Source organism: Brachyistius frenatus, unplaced genomic scaffold (genome assembly GCF_029030835.1).
Source record: "Brachyistius frenatus isolate BFR_SWC_R1_liver_20210118 unplaced genomic scaffold, ASM2903083v1 Contig_201, whole genome shotgun sequence".
NCBI lineage: Eukaryota > Metazoa > Chordata > Actinopteri > Embiotocidae > Brachyistius > Brachyistius frenatus.
Genome location: NW_027210800.1, coordinates 106,866 through 124,952, shown reverse-complemented (window position 1 = coordinate 124,952; position 18,087 = coordinate 106,866). Strand labels below are relative to the sequence as shown.

General features: G+C 42.3%; 1 protein-coding gene across 6 annotated transcripts in view; it reads right to left on the bottom strand.

The window, feature by feature from the left end:
• Positions 1 to 490: 490 nt before the first annotated feature.
• col12a1a (collagen, type XII, alpha 1a) overlaps positions 491 to 18,087 on the bottom strand; it is a 53,773-nt gene continuing 36,176 nt past the window's right edge. For 5 of the 6 annotated variants that reach the window (XM_069718860.1, XM_069718861.1, XM_069718863.1 and 2 more), the window contains 24 exons: positions 18,012 to 18,086; positions 17,781 to 17,920; positions 17,570 to 17,693; positions 17,334 to 17,477; positions 16,847 to 17,011; positions 16,493 to 16,531; positions 16,197 to 16,335; positions 15,441 to 15,583; positions 14,908 to 15,017; positions 10,299 to 10,451; positions 9,944 to 10,021; positions 9,032 to 9,118; positions 8,549 to 8,602; positions 8,035 to 8,130; positions 7,616 to 7,669; positions 6,615 to 6,668; positions 6,250 to 6,303; positions 5,522 to 5,593; positions 5,377 to 5,412; positions 5,213 to 5,279; positions 4,937 to 5,119; positions 4,544 to 4,621; positions 3,155 to 3,325; positions 491 to 1,414 (listed from right to left, as the gene is read on the bottom strand). In XM_069718860.1, coding sequence (XP_069574961.1) covers positions 1,266 to 1,414; positions 3,155 to 3,325; positions 4,544 to 4,621; positions 4,937 to 5,119; positions 5,213 to 5,279; positions 5,377 to 5,412; positions 5,522 to 5,593; positions 6,250 to 6,303; positions 6,615 to 6,668; positions 7,616 to 7,669; positions 8,035 to 8,130; positions 8,549 to 8,602; positions 9,032 to 9,118; positions 9,944 to 10,021; positions 10,299 to 10,451; positions 14,908 to 15,017; positions 15,441 to 15,583; positions 16,197 to 16,335; positions 16,493 to 16,531; positions 16,847 to 17,011; positions 17,334 to 17,477; positions 17,570 to 17,693; positions 17,781 to 17,920; positions 18,012 to 18,086 — 2,465 coding nt within the window. In that variant the 3' untranslated portion in view covers positions 491 to 1,265. Of the gene's footprint in view, positions 2,276 to 3,154; positions 3,326 to 4,543; positions 4,622 to 4,936; positions 5,120 to 5,212; positions 5,280 to 5,376; positions 5,413 to 5,521; positions 5,594 to 6,249; positions 6,304 to 6,614; positions 6,669 to 7,615; positions 7,670 to 8,034; positions 8,131 to 8,548; positions 8,603 to 9,031; positions 9,119 to 9,943; positions 10,022 to 10,298; positions 10,452 to 14,907; positions 15,018 to 15,440; positions 15,584 to 16,196; positions 16,336 to 16,492; positions 16,532 to 16,846; positions 17,012 to 17,333; positions 17,478 to 17,569; positions 17,694 to 17,780; positions 17,921 to 18,011; position 18,087 lie in introns of all 6 variants that reach the window. The other variant, XM_069718862.1, reaches the window with a different exon arrangement.

Below are 18,087 nucleotides of genomic sequence, written 5' to 3'. Positions count from 1 at the left end.
CGATGGGTGGAAATCTTTGAGTTTTTCCAGTCCTGGTATTGGGCCAATTGCATTGTTTCCTCGTGGATGTCTACACATAATCACTTCAACCTGATAGGATAAAAGCCAAGTGGTTGCATGTAAAAGTCTGTGAAGTGGTTCGTATGCTGGAAACTGTTTTCACACTCCCTCTTTTTTTCCTGCTTGTTGCCCCGACACAAAGTGACTTTCTGGACGACTCAAAATATCTTAAGCTGTCAAAATAAATAAAGGTTTAAATTTCAAAGCATATTTCTCAATGCCTTAATGTAGAGATGAACAGGTTTTGTCACTCAAGATCAAATAAACTCTGTTTCATCTTGAGGAATTTTGAGTTTCAACAGCAGCTTTGGATCTGAGCTTGGCACATTTTTACCACCAAAAGCTATTTCTGTAAACACAACGAACTGCACAGATAAAAGCTCAAATCCGCTGTCAAAGACTGAAATGATTGGAAACTCGAGACAAACGCTACATTTTCAGTAGTTTTATTGAAAAATGCCTCTTCTGTTTCAGAAATAAATAAGAAAATAAGGCTGTGTGGAATTCACAAAAATGTGCAGTTACTTAAAACATGAGAAAAGCAATCCTATATCCATAGTCTTGCAACCAAATCCAAACTGCATTGATAGAAAACAACTATATTCTGACCTAGAAATCCTCAGTAAATATACAACACAATCATGCAATTCCACCTTTGGTAACAAAACAAAATAAAAGAATGAATTTGGTTTGTAACAATAAATCAAATTATCATTGGGTTTGCAGGCCTTACAAAACATCACAATAGACACGTCTTTGGGGATAAAATTAATTGTCCTCTTTTTTTTTTTTTTTTTTTTTACCAATGGAGTGTCTGATACAGCTTTACATACTGAGATTTGACCAAAAAAAACAACAACATGGGTCGTGTGAAAGTGTTCAAAAGCATACACACTGTACTTCTTTGGACAAACTTTCTGCTGTTTTTCACATGATTAGTGCATTACACATTGGAGTCGAATAAACACTTGCAGTTATATTACAAGCAGACACTTTAGGGAAACACTTAGCAAGCACACAGGTTTGTAACGTAGGTTTGTAATCATCTTGCTAAACTTTCTCATGTCAAAAAAATATATATGTTCAATATAGCCAGGGGTATCAAACCCATATAAGCACTAGTTTTTCTGAATATCACTTCGTCCTCACCTAAGTGATCACAGAAGTTATTTCAATAGTACATTTCTGAGAGCTCTTGGTTGTAGCTATGATGCTAGTGTTTCTGTATTGTCTTGCGGTAGTGATCTCTTTCCTCGCTGGTTTCGTGTGTAACCGGGTGATTGTATTGTCTCAAACTCTTCAGCTGGCTCCACAGGTATAGACTCTACCTCAGGTTCAGGCTGGTAGTGGTTGGCTAGAAAAATATTGGGGACGGCCAATCAAAAAAAGGGTTGCCTTGATAACTTTTCACATGCACAATTTAAATTATATTGCACTATGGACTTTCCAAAAAATGCCCTGTGTCAAACTATTGCTTGTTAAAGCACCAAAAAACGTACGTTTCAAATGCTGTGACGACATTAAGAATAAAAACCGATCAAGGTATTGAATAATAAGATGTAGTAAAATAACCAGCTGATACTACAAAAGGCACATGGAAAAGGAGAGCAACATTTAGCACTGATGATTAAAAGTACAAATGAAACATGCTTCAGTCTGGACCATAGCTGTATAAGTCACGTAGGCGTCGTAAACAGAGGTTATGCTGGTGGTAAGTAAGCAGAGGGTTATGAGGCAGAAGCTCAATACAGATGTTAACTTGATTTTTAGTGAAATGTCCTGGTTCATACAATCATTTACAAAGCAAAAAATTAGTTTTATTTACAGACATCACCTCCACATTAACATTGCTTTCAGTTATGAAATCCTCTTTGTTAGTAGTTGTTTTGTGGTGGTATTTGTACATGCTCCTTCCTTCGTAGAAATGCTCAGTCTCTGTTTTCTATTTCCCAACGATTTGTGGTTCAAGATGCAAACAGGCCAGCAGGTTGCCATCACTGTAGCTTGTAGCTGTGAGATGATGTTAGTGCCAGTCCGCTCCTTTCTGTTTGTTTGTTTTTTTTGGCTTGCGTAATGTTTGTTTTTAATGTTCAATAATTATGTCCGTGGTTGGTGATTATCCTTACATGCCCCATAGCAAATGGGCAAACATCTCAGAAACAGGACTTCAAAGTGTAAGCGGCACAGATGACTTAGAGCGTTTACTATGCCAAACCTGAAAATAGTTCAAAGAGAATGTGAGTTTTCTCTGTGGAACAAAGCAATAAGCATCTTATTTGATGAAAAGTAAGTCATCACACACCACATGCTTTCAAAATTGGACATCAAATGTATAGAGATATGGAAATGTAGTAGTTCTAATTTGGCTAAACCCTTTACCTCACAGCCGTTGTCATATCTTGGCTTAGCAATGGTGACTCAGCCTAAGTGGCAACCCACCATGAAGTCACCATTTGGTTTGCAAACTACTGTTTTGATGCCTCGAGTCCATCGGCGATTGCCGTCTAGGTTTTTATTTTTGTTAATGTTTATATTTGGACGAGCTGAGGAGGAGCGAGGAGTGATTCTGACTGATAACCAGAGGACACTACGCCCGTCCACTGATATCGAAAAAACCTGACTGCACCCCCAGACGGTTCAATCAAACCAGGCTTGCCCCCCAACATACCTGAGGCCACTTAACATGTTCAGGCTTTAAGATAAAACCTTACGACATTATAGAGAGGAACCCAATAATTCACGAGTGACAGCTGATAAGAAAAAACTCCCTTTTAACAGGAAGAAACTGCAGACAGAACCAGGATCAGAGGTGAGTGGACATCGCAACTAGTTGTCATCTTCAACTCTGTGACTTCATGGACCCATAAATCTCCCCACTGTTATTTTTTTTAACTGTATTATGTTCAGTGCCAGAACAAAACGCTCCACAGGGAACAAAGGGGGGCTGGTCTTAAAGCAGCACTGTGGAACACCTACATTCATATCTCCATACATTATCAAGTAGTGCAATGAGTTGCAAATGTAATTAGTGTGCATACACTTAGTCTTTTCCCTAATGTATTACCATGCAGGACCTAGATAGTATTGAGCGTACCTGTGTATCCTTGTCCATTGTAAGGAATGCCAACACACTGAGAAGAGTCGCAGTATCCAGCGGGTCCTGGTGGTCCTCTCACCCCCGGAGTACCCTGACGACCTGGAGGGCCACGAGCCCCAGCGGAGCCAGAAGGACCTGGGGATCCCGTTCTTGACTCTCCTGGTGGCCCTGCACATTGGAGAGAAAAAGTGAGTGAGGCCAGTTTGAAGTGAGAGTCTCTCAAGCTCAGCACAAAAACTCACTGACATCAGCTGTTAACCTTCTGTCAAAAAGCAGGGGGGGACACCAAGCTGCAGCACTGTAATTTTGATTTTTCAATGGCTCAATTAAAAAGCTTGACCAAGTTACAAAAAAAAAAAAAAAAAAAAGAGAGAGATGCAGTCTGGGTCTGTGCAGAGTTACCCCCGGCCCCGTCTGTCTAGACAGCAACAACTCAGACTGGAATTTTCCCCCTGCTCTTTTTCTCTCCCTTAAGTGAGCCCATGTGTTGTCAATGAAGCCACCAAAGAAAGCTCATTGTACAAGAATCCAATTCTCCCACACACACACATACACATATATACACACACACTAAATTGAGTCATCAATGTCGACTTCCTCCCACTGGTCCTTAGTTGTTTCTCACTTCATTCACAGAAACAGACATGTCAGTGTTTGGAGTTGTAGGGTCGAAATCAACAGGAGGTTCCTGTTGTTTTGCAATCACTTCCCCGGGGACAGGAAATATGCTGAAATGCTTCTCAGAAAAAACTATTAGATATCATTTACAACTGAGGAAAGACTGAGAGCTTTTCAAACAAACAGATTAGCCTAATAGCATATTTAAGCAGTTGTTTCTAGAACTGCATCATGGCCCTGAGTAAAGGCAGACTGAAGGCTTCCTAAACTCTAGACACAGAAATTCTCTGCTTAATAATGACTGTAAATACCTTCCATTTACCCTATAACATTTCAAATGTGTTTGGATAAGTTTAATGTACACATGATATAAATCCTTCAGAGAGGAAAGAATTGGGACATGTTTGGGATCCCTCCAAAAAATGTATGCAGTGCAGCTGCAGAAACGAAGTTGCCTGGGACACATGCACTGAAGGTAAATTTCAGCCTCTGGCTGGAATGTGTCAATTTAATTGGACTAATGGGAACACTGTGTGTCCCAGAAAAGTGCACTAAAAAGGTGAAAGAACTGTCAGTGAAACTGTGTTTTAGTATGAGGATAAAGTTGTAAAATCAAACAGTGGGAGACCTGCAGTCTGTCTGCAGCTGAACAATGTTCAGCAGAAAGCCTTCCTGTGGTTCTTGTGTTCTTTGCCTCATTATGATGGAGGATTTAACTAAAACTGGATATTTCACCCAAGAAAAGGGAGAATAAGAAAACTGCATTACCTGGTGGCCCATTTGGTCCTCTTTGTCCTCTGATACCAGTTCCTTGAGATCCTCTTTCTCCTTTCTCTCCTGCCAAACCTACATTAACCAGACAAAAGACCAGAAATCCCTTTCACACCAATAAAGTGAGTTTTTGGAAAAAAAAAAAAAAAAATTCCCACATCTGTAAACGAGTGAAAATGTAAAGGGATTTTATGAATCACATGTAGACTTCACAAGGTAACACATTTATGTTGTTGTCCACTGTAGTCCATGCTGGACCAACACTGCAGTCTACACAGTTGATATCGCCATGATGTGAATTATTTTACCGCTCACAATTTGCTTATTATTTCCCCACTTGCTGCTGTGTAACACTATCAAACATTTAGGAGATGAAGAGAAATAAAGCACCTCTTTCTCCCTGATTTCCAGGTAAACCTGGGTTTCCAGGGAAACCACTTCGACCAGGTTGTCCAGGCTCTCCACGGGATCCCTGGTTTCCAGGGGGGCCAGGAGGACCGGCTGGCCCTGGACTGTTGCTACGATATCCAGAAGGAATCTGGTTGAGCATCATGTCAATTCTGCTCATCTGACCTGCAAACGAAGATCAAAATCAGATGGATTTGGATCAGATGTGCATCTTGAAAATAACCAGATTCCTTGAGGGTTAAGAAATGTTGTGCTTACTGTTCACAAGCTGTTCACAAACTTGTCTGGCAATGGAGCGCATCATGTTCTGGGATGCAAAGTCTCCCTGGAACACAAAGACATTTTTATGGTGAGAATGCATTTTTCATGGCTGATATATGATAGATGGTGTGTACAAATTTCATGAGAACATCACAACCCACCCTCTCTCCTTTCTCTCCTTTAAGGCCAACAGCTCCCTGTTGACAAGAAGAACAACGTTAGAACAAGCAACATCCACGTCCTCGACGTCCATCACCAAACAGTGTCATTGGACCAGATCTCTGTGCCTTGTTATTCAGTACATACTGGGTTTCCTGTATCTCCTGGTTTCCCTGGTTTCCCAGTAATTCCGGGTACACCTGGATTTCCAGGGCTTCCCTGAAAAAAAGAGAAATCACAGAAAAAAGTGGTGTTTACTTTGAATTACTGCACAGTAAACCTAATTGCAACACTTAACTCTTGCTCCCTGTTACTGGTTGCATAACAGGCTTCAAGTTTAGGAGCCTACATCTGCAGTGTAGGGGCATGTGGCACAAGCTGCCAAGAACACTAAAAGTAGATGGAAACACACAACAGCAATACAGACAGGATACAAACACACACACACACACACACGCACGCACGCACGCACACACACACACACACACACACACACACACACACACACACACACACACACACACACACACACAGAGAGAGCATCACCATCAGGCACTAGTAATGGCTCTTGGAGCACTCAGGATGGTATAGCCCCATCTGAATTCAATGCTGGCAGGTCACCTGTTGGCATGATGGCTTGATTAAATAGATTCAGACTTCTCCAAACCGCAAAAAAAAGAAAATGAGGTGCATGCACCATTCTCATAACAGTGGAGGAGCCTCGAGACGATAGTCTGCTTTTTATGTGCTGTTCCAGCAGAGTGCAACTGGGGAGCCAGAGGTGTAATTGTTGCAGATATGTCAGGAAATAAAGTACACACCAAAGAATATTTATTTGGCTCATTTCTGCGCAACACAAACACATACACACTCACCATAGGCCCTGATGGGCCTCTGGGCCCAGATGGTCCCTCCTTTCCTGGTGGCCCCTAAGTAGAAGCAACATACAATCACACACGGGTTACAACACACTGGGGACTCTACACATGCAATACATCAGTGTCATAACTTTATATTAGTTTCAGCTTTGAGTGTGTCGTTCTAAATGATGTTGATATGTAGTGGCTCCATTATTCTGGCTGACGCAACTGAGAACATGCAGTGCAACAACAACACTGTACTACTTCTGTGTAGTAAAGAGGGAGATGACGTCTAAAACATGAGCTCAAGTAAGCTTTGGATCCATTTATAGGCTTTGAACATGCTTTGTATACTATGCAGGCCTGGAGGTAGATCTTACCCGCACTCCGCTCGGTCCAACAGGGCCCAGAGGACCACGTGGCCCAGGAGGACCCTGGGAAAAAAGCAGACGCAGTTAATCAGAAGCTAATGATCAAGAACAGGACATTTATGTAGCTCCCTGATGCCTCTGCCGCCTTCAAATTTACAGAAAGAATCCTGCAGTTTCCCACTTATTTAGCCAAAGATAATATATCATCTTGCTTGTAAAAACTGGAAAATATTCTCTCTTCTTTCTTGACTTATGATATCTTCTAGAAAAGTGCATATCCAGTTCTGTTATAACAAGCTGTCAATAAGAATCACAGAATGGGACTTTCTCCCATGTCTGAGTTTGCTTATTCAGAGGCCAGAATAACCAGCGGTGATGTTCTCTCCAGTTGAATGGTGGGAGTTGGCTGAATGACCTCAGCCGGATAAGTGAAGGGATGTTCGGCCAAGAGATGGCTATGTAATACCAGCCCACTTAAAATCAGCCTTCCACCAAAACATTCCCACATAATGTAAAATGCGTCTTGCTGAACTTCAAATCTGCTTCTGACAGTGATATCAACAATCTAAAGGACCTCAAAGAACTTTGAACTGTGGCGGTTATATAATGGTAAATGTGGTTTTATTTGACTTTCATTTTGGTCCACAACGTCCCCAGGATGACTTCTACTGTTAGTGAAAGAGGCTCAAACTTCAGACAGACTAAGTCTTCACCACGTCAAAAGCATCTATGCTGGAGAAGAACATGTTCCATTCCCTATTTCCCCTTCGGTAACATGAGTCCACACTTCATAATAATTTAACTTCATCACTCGTCTTCTACCATTTGTCAATCAACGGGCTGATTTGCGTATGTGGGACTCCCTGAGGATGGCACAGTCAACCTCCCACTCTGAGTGTGGTTTCAATCTGGCCATGTGGACTAAATTCAGGCTCCAGTAGCAACGCTGCTCTCTATGGATAGTCTCCTGTTTCCTGCTCATAAACCACAAATGAGAGAGGAGTGCTTACTTGCAGGCCTGCCAGACCTGGGTCTCCAGGATCTCCCTTTGGTCCCGGGCGACCCTGAAGGTGGTGGAGGAGGAGGAAGAGAGAGAATTGCGGTCAGCTTTAATCTTTTGTTTTATCCTTTTAGTCTGTGATTGTGATTGATTGCATGTTTTGACAAGAACATCTGCAGGTAAGAAAATAATGGAGCACTCTGGCTGGCTGGAAATAGAGGGGAGAGGGAGGGGTTTTGATGTTGGTTATAAATCCTACTCACTGGTGGATATATGCATCGGAGAATATATCAGCTATTGTACAACTTTCACACAAACTGCACTTTAATATCAGCACCAGTTGAAGGACAATATACTGTTAGTGTTTGTCAAATACATTAGAATCGTTTTACCACTGACGGTATTTCTCTATAGTGTAGATGAACTCACAGGTTCTCCAGGTAGAGAAAGTCCGTTGGGGCCTTGTGGACCTGGTGGTCCCATAGCGCCTGGGAGTCCTGACTCACCGCGTGGACCCATTGCACCCTACAGCATCATCCAAACACACAAGATGTTACAAAGCAACACTCATTAGAAAATCATTCCAAAGACAACTCTAATCAGACATTTACCTGCACAGATAGAGACAGTGAACATTAACAGTTTTGGCAAATGGACCTTTAAAGTACTTGACATGGGGCCCCTTTAAATTCAGTTGTGGAGAAATATAATTGAATTCACGTGTGCAATTTGTTAGCAGAGCAGCAATAGCTTCTGAAATACCACGGCACCGTGAAGCCGACCCTCATTATCTGGCAATTTATTGCAATTCATAAAGTCAGCAAGCTTCATTGGCTGTAAATTATGTCTGATCATTTGTTTAATACTTAACCCACCGTAAAAAAAAAAACCCAAAAAACTAACAGTTTGCAGCATGCTTAAAGTGATGTCAAGGTTAACTCACAGCGACGCCATGTTCTCCTCTATCTCCTCGAGGTCCTTTTGTACCTGGGCTGCCCTGGAAAAGTGAAGAGCCAGAAGCAGAGTGAGTGTAACAACAGGAGCAGATTCCAAAAGCCCTAAAACCCTGAGCTGTAAGAACCCTCGCTGGGGCTTAGCGAGGCTACCAAGCACACATATTCCAGACTTCTCCTCAAGACTTTTTCACTGTTGTTTTTCCGACAGACATTTATCTTTTGACACTTCTCCCCGAGCCCACATTTCTTTGCATGCCACTGGTCTCATCTTCAACTGCTCTTTCCAGGGGGAAAAGAAAAACACTGCCTCAGCCTAGTTTGGTTTAATCTATAGCAGACAGCAGAGAACAGTATGGCTTTATCATCATCATCTTCTAAACATATATGACTTCTGGGAAAATAATTTGATGAGGTGAAGACACACAGAGGAAGAGGAAATGAAGACATTCAAGAGGGGACGTTGTTTTTACCGAAGGTCCAGGAGGACCCTGGGGGCCGATGCTGTCCTGTGTGCATGTGCAAGAGTGGGGAAGCGATGGACACTTGGCCTCATCTCTCTGAAAAACAAAAAGACATAGATATATAATAATGTACACACACTTTAGAGAAGCATTATTATAGTCCATTTCACATCCACTGATAATTGAGACCACATCTTGACAATCTACAGCACACGACGGGTAAAAATGAAAATCCTTGATTGCCATTTTATGACCTGGCAAACTACGGCTCCAGAGTTTAAGAAGAAGAGACAGTTTAGAAAACCCAGCAAAGTTATGATGGAACAGTGGCTTAACTCAAATGTGACTGGATTTAGACTCGCTGTGGGGCTTTACGACTGAATGCTCAATGACAGCTGCAAGCTGGAAATGAGTTCCTGACATAATGAGTTATATAACACTACAATCATTGACACGATGTATTAATATCTGATGCAAATTACAGATGAATTACTTATAATTGGCTAAATGTGCATGCATCCGGTGTTTACCGTACTGTATCATAATAAATGTGATTTACTGTCTGCTCTGTGATCTGAAGCAGCACTTGTTTTCTTGTAATTGGGAGGTCATGCTGGCAACAGTGCAATTAGGACAATTACACAGGATACAAGGTTCTATTCAGTCCAGCTGAGCAACTTTCCTTTCAAACAGCAGCGCAGTTATCGGCCTTGTATTTCCCTTAATCACCACATACCAGCATATATGCACTCCAGGCTGTAAACCCACTTTATACAATCACAAACTCATTCTGAACAGCTGACAGGGGAACAGGGGCATTTCTCTAGTTTTTGGTAAAGAACATGGAAAATATCCCCTATTCTATATATAAATGAACCTTTGACTTGTTTATCAAATGATTGTACAATGACACGTCCTTACTGTGGCAGGCAGGTCACAGCATTTGTCTCGGCTGATCCAGCTCAAGCTGCAGACAATATCGAACATCTGGAGCTGGAACTACACAACAGGAGAAGAGAAAAACATCGAAGGGAGTCACAAATCAGCTCCTATTCATCTTGAAAATGCATAACAAACAGACAACAATAGAAGCCTGGGAGAAATAGAACGATGCAGGCTTTCGTCCTTGCAGTACCCTCTGGGAGCAGTTAAAACTGAATTGTGCAGTTACGCACAAGAGGTTTTGGATATTCGCTCTTTGGAAAGCTGTGAGATGCTCTTCCACAGTTGTTTTTCCAAACCTGTTTTAACAAGTTTGAGTTCTTTTTTCACTTACTGTAGCAGACTGCCTCTTTCCAGACTTGACCATCTTGCCAAGCACTTCGTAGCCTTCCACTGTGATGTTGTTGGCCTCCTTGATGGGCTTCTCTGCCACCTCTTGGCAGTCCACGTTGAGCTTGACTTTCTCCGGAGAGATGCTGATGTGGAGCTGCAGGAGGGAGAGGATGGAAACACGGCACTATAAACCTCAAAAATACAAAATTCCCAAACTTGTTGCAACACAATTAGCTGGCAAACAGCAGAGAAGATTAGAGATTTTGAGAAATTAGGTTTGGTGTTCGTGTCTGTTGGAAGAGACATGAATGCCCTTTAAAAGAGAATGAAACATCTTTTAGAAAGTGTAACCAGATGGCTGCGAACACACTGTTGATTGAAGCTGATGAAGACGGTGATGTTTTTCACATCATTTCTGGAGTTTAGAAATGTTTAGTCTTTTGAGAACCATGTTAATTATAGATTCGGATATTACCCCGGAGTGGTCACTGATTTGGCACGAGAGGGCTGTTTGATGCTTCTACAGATGAATGGACCATAAAAAAAAGGAAATATACAACCGTTGGCATTTCCATGCAGCATTAATAGTAGTCGGTGATTATATAACAACACAGAATGACAAAGTGCCAGATTGTGAAGTTTCCTGTCAAGAGAACCCACTCCACATCTTGAAACAATATCATTTGTGGTGTGCCATCAAAAGTCTTACACTTTCCATACTTTGCCTGTCAGACAAGCTTTCTTTATGTCAGGGAAAGCAAACTACCATTTCTTTCTACAAAGCTATACGAACCACAGACGAGGCCATAGCTCTTGGTAACCAATCACAAAATTACAGTTGACTTCCTTGGCAACAGAAAAAACTATCTGGTGGACCGCAGAGAGAGAGAGAGAGAGAGAGGGTGTCGTTTATCCCAGCCTCCTGGCACGGACATAACACGCCATGATGCTCTTGAGGGCCTACCAAAACATTTTTGGTTGGTATACTGAGATGGCAAATAATCAGCATCTACATATTACCTCACTGACCGAAAAGTAAATACAGTGAAAACACTTTAGTCATTGGAAAATAAGGCTTCAGGAAAATCGGCTTTCTAGTGACCACTGCTCTGCAGCAGAGTGTGTTGACAGACGAACAACTTTCATTCATCAAATGTTAACACGGTTTCACTGTTTCCCTGTATCAACACTCAACACAATCAGAGTACATCTGGTAAGATTTCAGGCTGATACCATCTCCGCTCCAACACACTGGACATATTTCCTTGATTTCTTTCAGATTCCATTTTATTGCTCTTGGCTCTGGCGACCTTTTTTTTTTAAACCTTGAACTCTGAGAGACTCACAGCCTTAATTTTATTAATGTACTAATAAGCAGGTGTTAGTCTTTTCTGTAAAAATTCAAAAAAGATTGAGTTAGCTTTGGTTGGGAATAAAATGCCATCAATGCTCAGCGTAGATTCTCCATTACATAGGTGTTTTAATGCAAACAGTGCTGTGACTGATGCTAAAATCCCCAACTGGGCTGATCATTTACATTTTATCTTTCCAAAGGGAAGGCTCGCATGTCTGATCGAGCTCATGCAAACAGACAAGGCGCCATGGATTTCTTTGGTAATGGAAGTTAATAGATCATTTTCTGTATTTTTAGTGTGGATTTTCCATTCAGTAAATCCGGATCAGGGAAAAAAGAAGACACATTTATGCCTCAAAGAAAGTCGTCACAAATGAAGAGTAGAAAGAGTCCAGTCAAAGGACAATTTGTCAAAGTGTCTATTAGGCCAACAACGAACTGAGAGCCCTTTAGAGACTCCCCCACCCCCCACCCCCAACCCCCCTGTCTTAATTAGTGTATGCATATATTGGCACGACATTTCCAACCAAATCTCTGAAAGGAAAGTTCAACAGGTTGGACGTAACAATAGCGTGTGTGTATCTGTCAGCATGGCAGCATACTATCACTGAATTTTCAATAGTTACAACAACTCACACCAACTTCTACCAGTGTCCCTCTGCACACAAACATCACTCACTATGACCTATGGAAAATGTCCTCGGTTAACAGGAAGGTTTTCTTGACAGACTCCCACCATTCAAACATGGGAGGGGATTCCCCAGTGGGATGGTGAGTGGTTAGCATCTGCTGAAGTCATGTGAGAACGTTCCCACATGCTAAACTAGTAGTAGCCCACGACCTCTTCCAACTGAGTGACTCTTTATTAACTAGCCTGAAGGAAAAAAAGGACATTTCTAGAAGCAATCTCTGAGCCGATACTGTGGCGCCAACACATGAAGTGAAATATGAGATCTAACAAATTATCAATTAACTCAGAAAATGAAAATAATGGTTTGTCGAAGCTCTAGTTGATTAATCTAAAGCTTCTCATCTGATTGTGCTTTGATTTTCATCACAATCTCAACAATACACCCAACGGCCATGTAAGACAAGACTCATCAGTGGTCACTCTGGTTTCAGAGTTCCCACACACACACACACACACTGAGGTCACTCTGTAATAGCCACAGACAAAGTGTTGGAAAACCACCGACAACATGTAAACACACACCACCACAGCAGTCAGCAGTGGCACTTACTCAGCAGACCAGCAAATAAGCAGCTAGGTAGACCGCTGCAGACTCGCCAAGCTCATGGAACAGCAACTGCTGCACCACAAACTAGCCATCCAGTGCACACTCAGACTCCAGTCTCCTCGATGGCCACAGACTGAGAGGACGCACATTAATACACTAACACGTGCATAGCCACACAAAGATCGGGCTGCTGTCCAACTAGACCAGCAGTGATGTAATTTACATCCAGTTCCGATCAAACATTTTCCACGGTCCAATTCGTTCATGAACTTACCCTACAATTAGTTGTGTAGATGCTAACTGGTCAAACTGAAAAGCCATTTACAGTACTCTCTGATCTCTGAGTCAATATATCCCTCTGTACTCTGTAATGTCAGGAAGTGGGCGAACTTTGATGTCGGATAAGACCCTCGTACATTGAAAAGGCCGTTCCCTTTGATTACCTTAGTAATTAGAAGAAAAGGAACTTGTGTACTAAATATGCAGCGCATTGTCCTCGAGTACAAACTCAAATTGAATTGGTCGTGACATGGGAGACACTGGAGGCAGATGTTTGTCCTCCAGCGATAAATTCAGCATCTTAAGTTTTTGCAGGTTTGTATGAAAATATACTGCCCTTCATTGTTCTACTCTCTACATCCCACTGTGGTAAAAATTACAGAGGATCTTTTATTTTCGCTGTTGCGTCACGTTGGACGTGTCCACATTTCATATCGCTTTTTACCTCTCGCTGCAGCCCCGAGAGAGACTGCACAAATGCTGTTTATCTCAGGCATGTGGGCCGAATATAGTGGTTAAACCGCTGAAGAGAAACAAAGAGCTGGAGAAACAATACTACCACTGTAGGTGGATATTTTAAGAGGAGAGGTTTTGACAGATTATTTGAAGAGTAGCTGATGTTCATGAATCTTTCAATAAGCGCCAGCTACGGGAGTTCTAGCTTTATTTCTCGCATGAAAGACAGGCCAGATGGAGGCATGGATCAGTTTCAGAATTAAGAAAATGCTTCTTTAAGACAGTTATAAACATCTGGATTCAGCCATTTAATTCTTTGTTTGCAAAGCTTGCATTATTCGGCCAGTAATTTGTATTCAACTGAAAAGTCCTACAGCTAACTCATCATGGGGATTACTACTCGTGATGTCATCAGAGTTGTAGTAACAGAAAGAAAAAATCCAATGTGGAGATGCTGTTGTGTGGAAATATATCACTCAGATAATGATCCATTCTGTGAACAAATAAATTGGGATATCTTGGTTGTTTCTAACATTTGGAGACTCTTTTTTTTAAAAGTGTGTCCCCAACTTTCTGTCGGTGCAACATTAAATCACTGGAGAACTCCTTTCTGATTATTTAACAGAAAGATATGCAGACTTTAGAATCTACTCTTTGACTTACTTTTGGAAACCAACTCAAGCTGTAACCGAATAAAAACTACAGTTTGGAGCAGCCAGGTTTGGAATTTACTTTAACAACTATCAGGATATTCTACAGTCCCGGTGTGGTCGGACCTCCACGAGTAACTGTAACAGCTTGCACATTATTCTCAGTCACTGAGGCATCAGAATTTCCCTCCAACTTCTCTTTAAACTTATTTATAGTCTTAACAAGCCATTAATCAAACTAACTGTCCATGCAGTAAATAAAACAACGCTTAATGTGAAATCCTAAAAAAAAAAAAAAGGCTGAAAGACCATGTTGACAGCAGGATGATGCTCTGAGACTGATAGAGATCTTTTGACAGGTAACATGATACAGCAACATGGAACTGGCTGTTTGTAAGAACTTCACATTAAAAGGTAATTCAGACAAACTAAATGAGGTTGTTGAAGTCATAGAGAGGCATATGAAAGGATGTAAACACAATTTTTGTGAAAGGAAGTGAAACGAATGAATCAGCCCACAATGAATCACAACAGATCATCAGTCTTTCACATGAAAGCCGAAGTTTTACAACTCTCACTCCTGCATGTAGTGAACACAGGACTCCCCTCTTTAAGAACGGGGAGTGTGTTTACCTTGTGGAAGCTCCCGTGGAAAACCCGCTTCACTTGCTCCTCATTAAACGTGGCTCTCTGGATCTCTCCTCGGGTGTCCTTGTTGTAGAACGTGAGTGTTTTGCTGGAAGCTGAAAAGAGCAGAGCCTTTGATGAGTCCCTGACAGTGTGTTACGATGCAGTGGCACGCAAAGCAGACAGGACTATAGAGAACACATGCTTGGAGGGAGAAGGAAGGGATAAAGTGGAGGCTAGAAGGGATTAAGGCCATTCCTGTAATTATTTGCATGCATGTACCATGTGTGGAAATGCACATTTGGAAAAGAGACTTATTTAGAAAGAAAGCTGTCTTTGAAAGAATAAAAAGGCAAAACTAAAATCAAACTCAAAACGGTGGATTGAAGCCAGTCATATGTGTTTGTGATTATACTTCCACTTCCTTCATCGTATGTCAGACAGAAATCCGTGAAGTTTAGCTCTCTGTAAATATAGTGTATAGCTGTGTGTATGTTTGGTCCCTCCAGCTGAGGGCCGAGACATGAGAGGAGACTTACGGTTGACAGTGATCCCGACCTCGGGGTTGTTGTTTTTGTCGGCGATCTGCCAGATATCAAAAGGTTCAGAAGGTGTATCTGGCAGGAGGCGGATGAGCAGGATGATGGTGTAAGCTGGGGGAAGACCCTCCGGATGGATCTCCCTGTAAGTGTTAAAAATATACATCGCGGTGAGTCATGAGTGAGAACTGGGCCCTCGCTGCACGAGCAGTCAGATAATTCATTTTAAATCTTGAGGATCAAATGTGTCACACAGACTGCAGAACTGGTAAATGATTGCTTTGCCTAAATTGCTCACACATTGAAAGTATTTTCGGTCTCCTCTCATGTGAAGTGTTTCCATTTGTGTGAATTAAGTCAACGGCTGCACCCAATCACACTGTGGTCGCATTATAATAAACATATCAAAAAAGTTTGGATGCTCCAGAAGTTCTGACCACTTAAATGAAGCCCAATAAAGAGACAAAACTCTGGACGGTCCAGGGAATCTTTAATTCTACGAACAATTTTTGTTTTGTTTCTGCCAGCACTGCATATTCAAGAAGCTCCAACAACAAACACGGCTGTGGGCTTATTGCCAAAAGGCACAAGGGAAACCATCCAGCCTGCTGAGGCTATTGAACATCATTGTGAATAATGACGGTAGGCTGGGCAGTATTATAGTACACTGGTGTGAAGGCTAATAGCCTGGGAAAGTGCACAAACTGAGACTCACACTCCCTCTCTTTTCACACAAATGCTGTTCAGCATACTTACTTGGTGGGCTGGTTGAGGAAGGAGTCCTTGTGCAGCCTGTAGGCGATGTAGCTGTTGAAGGAGCCCGGCTCCATGGACACGCCGTTCATGCCAGCGAATGTTCGGTCTGTGATGTTGAAAGCCTCCAGCATCCTGAAGCCTAGAAGGGGTGAACAGCGGGAGTCATGTCAAGACCATAGAAAAAGAAACATTGAAAGCTTCTATCTACATTATGGGATAATATCATGTTAGTAATGTCAACAGGCTCTCTGGGGATTAGCTCATGTGTATGGTGTATGGGGACGTTGTATGCTTACCAGGCGTGGTGAATCCATTGATGTAGATCAGAGGACAAGCTGAAACACAACAAGAAGTTACAAGGAGTTGGAAAAACAGATGAGAGTTTAAAGAATGCGATTCATGTCTCTTTATACATTTCCTCTGGCAGTAGATCAGTAGAAATGGTAGGTAGGTAGGTAGGTATATACTTTATTAATCCCCGAGGGGAAATTTTTTTAAATGAACATCAATGGCTGAGCTTCCTGTTACCTCTGCAGGTGCACTAATCAACCACTATAGAAACTAAAAAGTCAACGATAATGTTTTCCTCTTGGCATACAGAAATACTAAACTATAAGAGCGGTTTAATAATATATGAGTCTCTGTCTTACTGGAAGTGGCTGTTTCACAGATGAAGGTGATCAGGTTGTCCTGGATTTTGGCGAAAGCGTCATAGTCGTCTACCACAAACACGTGTCTCTCGCTGGGCTTGCTCCCGATTATTCTCAACTCTGACATGTCCACGTCGGCCACGCCAACCACGAACACACTGTAGCCTGTAAGGACACACACACACACACACACACACACACACACACACACACACACACACACACACACACACACACACACACACACACACACACACACACACACACACACACACATAGAATAAACAAAGACCATTGTTAAGCTTCCAAGTAAAAAACCCACAGGCAGTTCCATCACTAAGGGGATTATTACAACAGTTTATTAAATCAGCCACAAGCTTTGGCTCTGATGAAGGCAATCAAAATATGTGAACAACCATTTCCACTGTTCCACTGCACATACAATGCAAACACAAACACACAGCGCAGTGATGAAGTCCACACATACCCGAATGCTGCAGTTTCTCTGCGCTCTTCTTGACATCGTCCTGGGAGCGTCCGTCCGTGACCACCACCAGCACCTTCGGGACGGTCCTCCTCATGCCGCTGTCGGAGGTGAATACCTTTTCATAGACGTGCTTCAAAGCAATGCCTGAATGAAAGTGAAGAGAAGAAGATCTGAACAATCCATCCTCTTCAGAGCACTTATTTCTCCAGCATGATTTTCTTTTTCCAGCGGTGTACCTGTCTTGGTGTTGCCACCTCTGTAGCGGACTGTCTGCAGAGCTGACAACGCGATTCCTTTGTCGTGGTAGGTGTTCAGTTTAAACTCAGTCTTGGCATCATCACTGTACTGCACAAATGAAACCTGCTCAAAGAGAACAAAACAGAATCAGAGGGTGACGATACCCAGACTAACAAATGTATGAAGACATGAGGTTTAAAAACAACTGACCTGCATGCCACCCGGGCTGATGATGTCGAAGGCTGCAGTCATGCTTGTAACAAACTGAATGACTTTGTTGAAGCTGTCATCTCCGATACTCCAGGATCCATCGATGAGGAAGACCAGGTCTGCCTTGGCACCTTTACACACTGCAGAACAGGTAAAACAGTGTTGATGGCAACTCTCAGCCGGTCTACAGAAGTTATCTCTTTTGCTAACAGGTTTTAAAGCTCTCCTCACCATCTAGCGCAGGGGGGACGGTCACTGGTGCGGGGGGAGTGGGCGGCTCGGTCGGCACCTCGGTGGGTTTGACCAC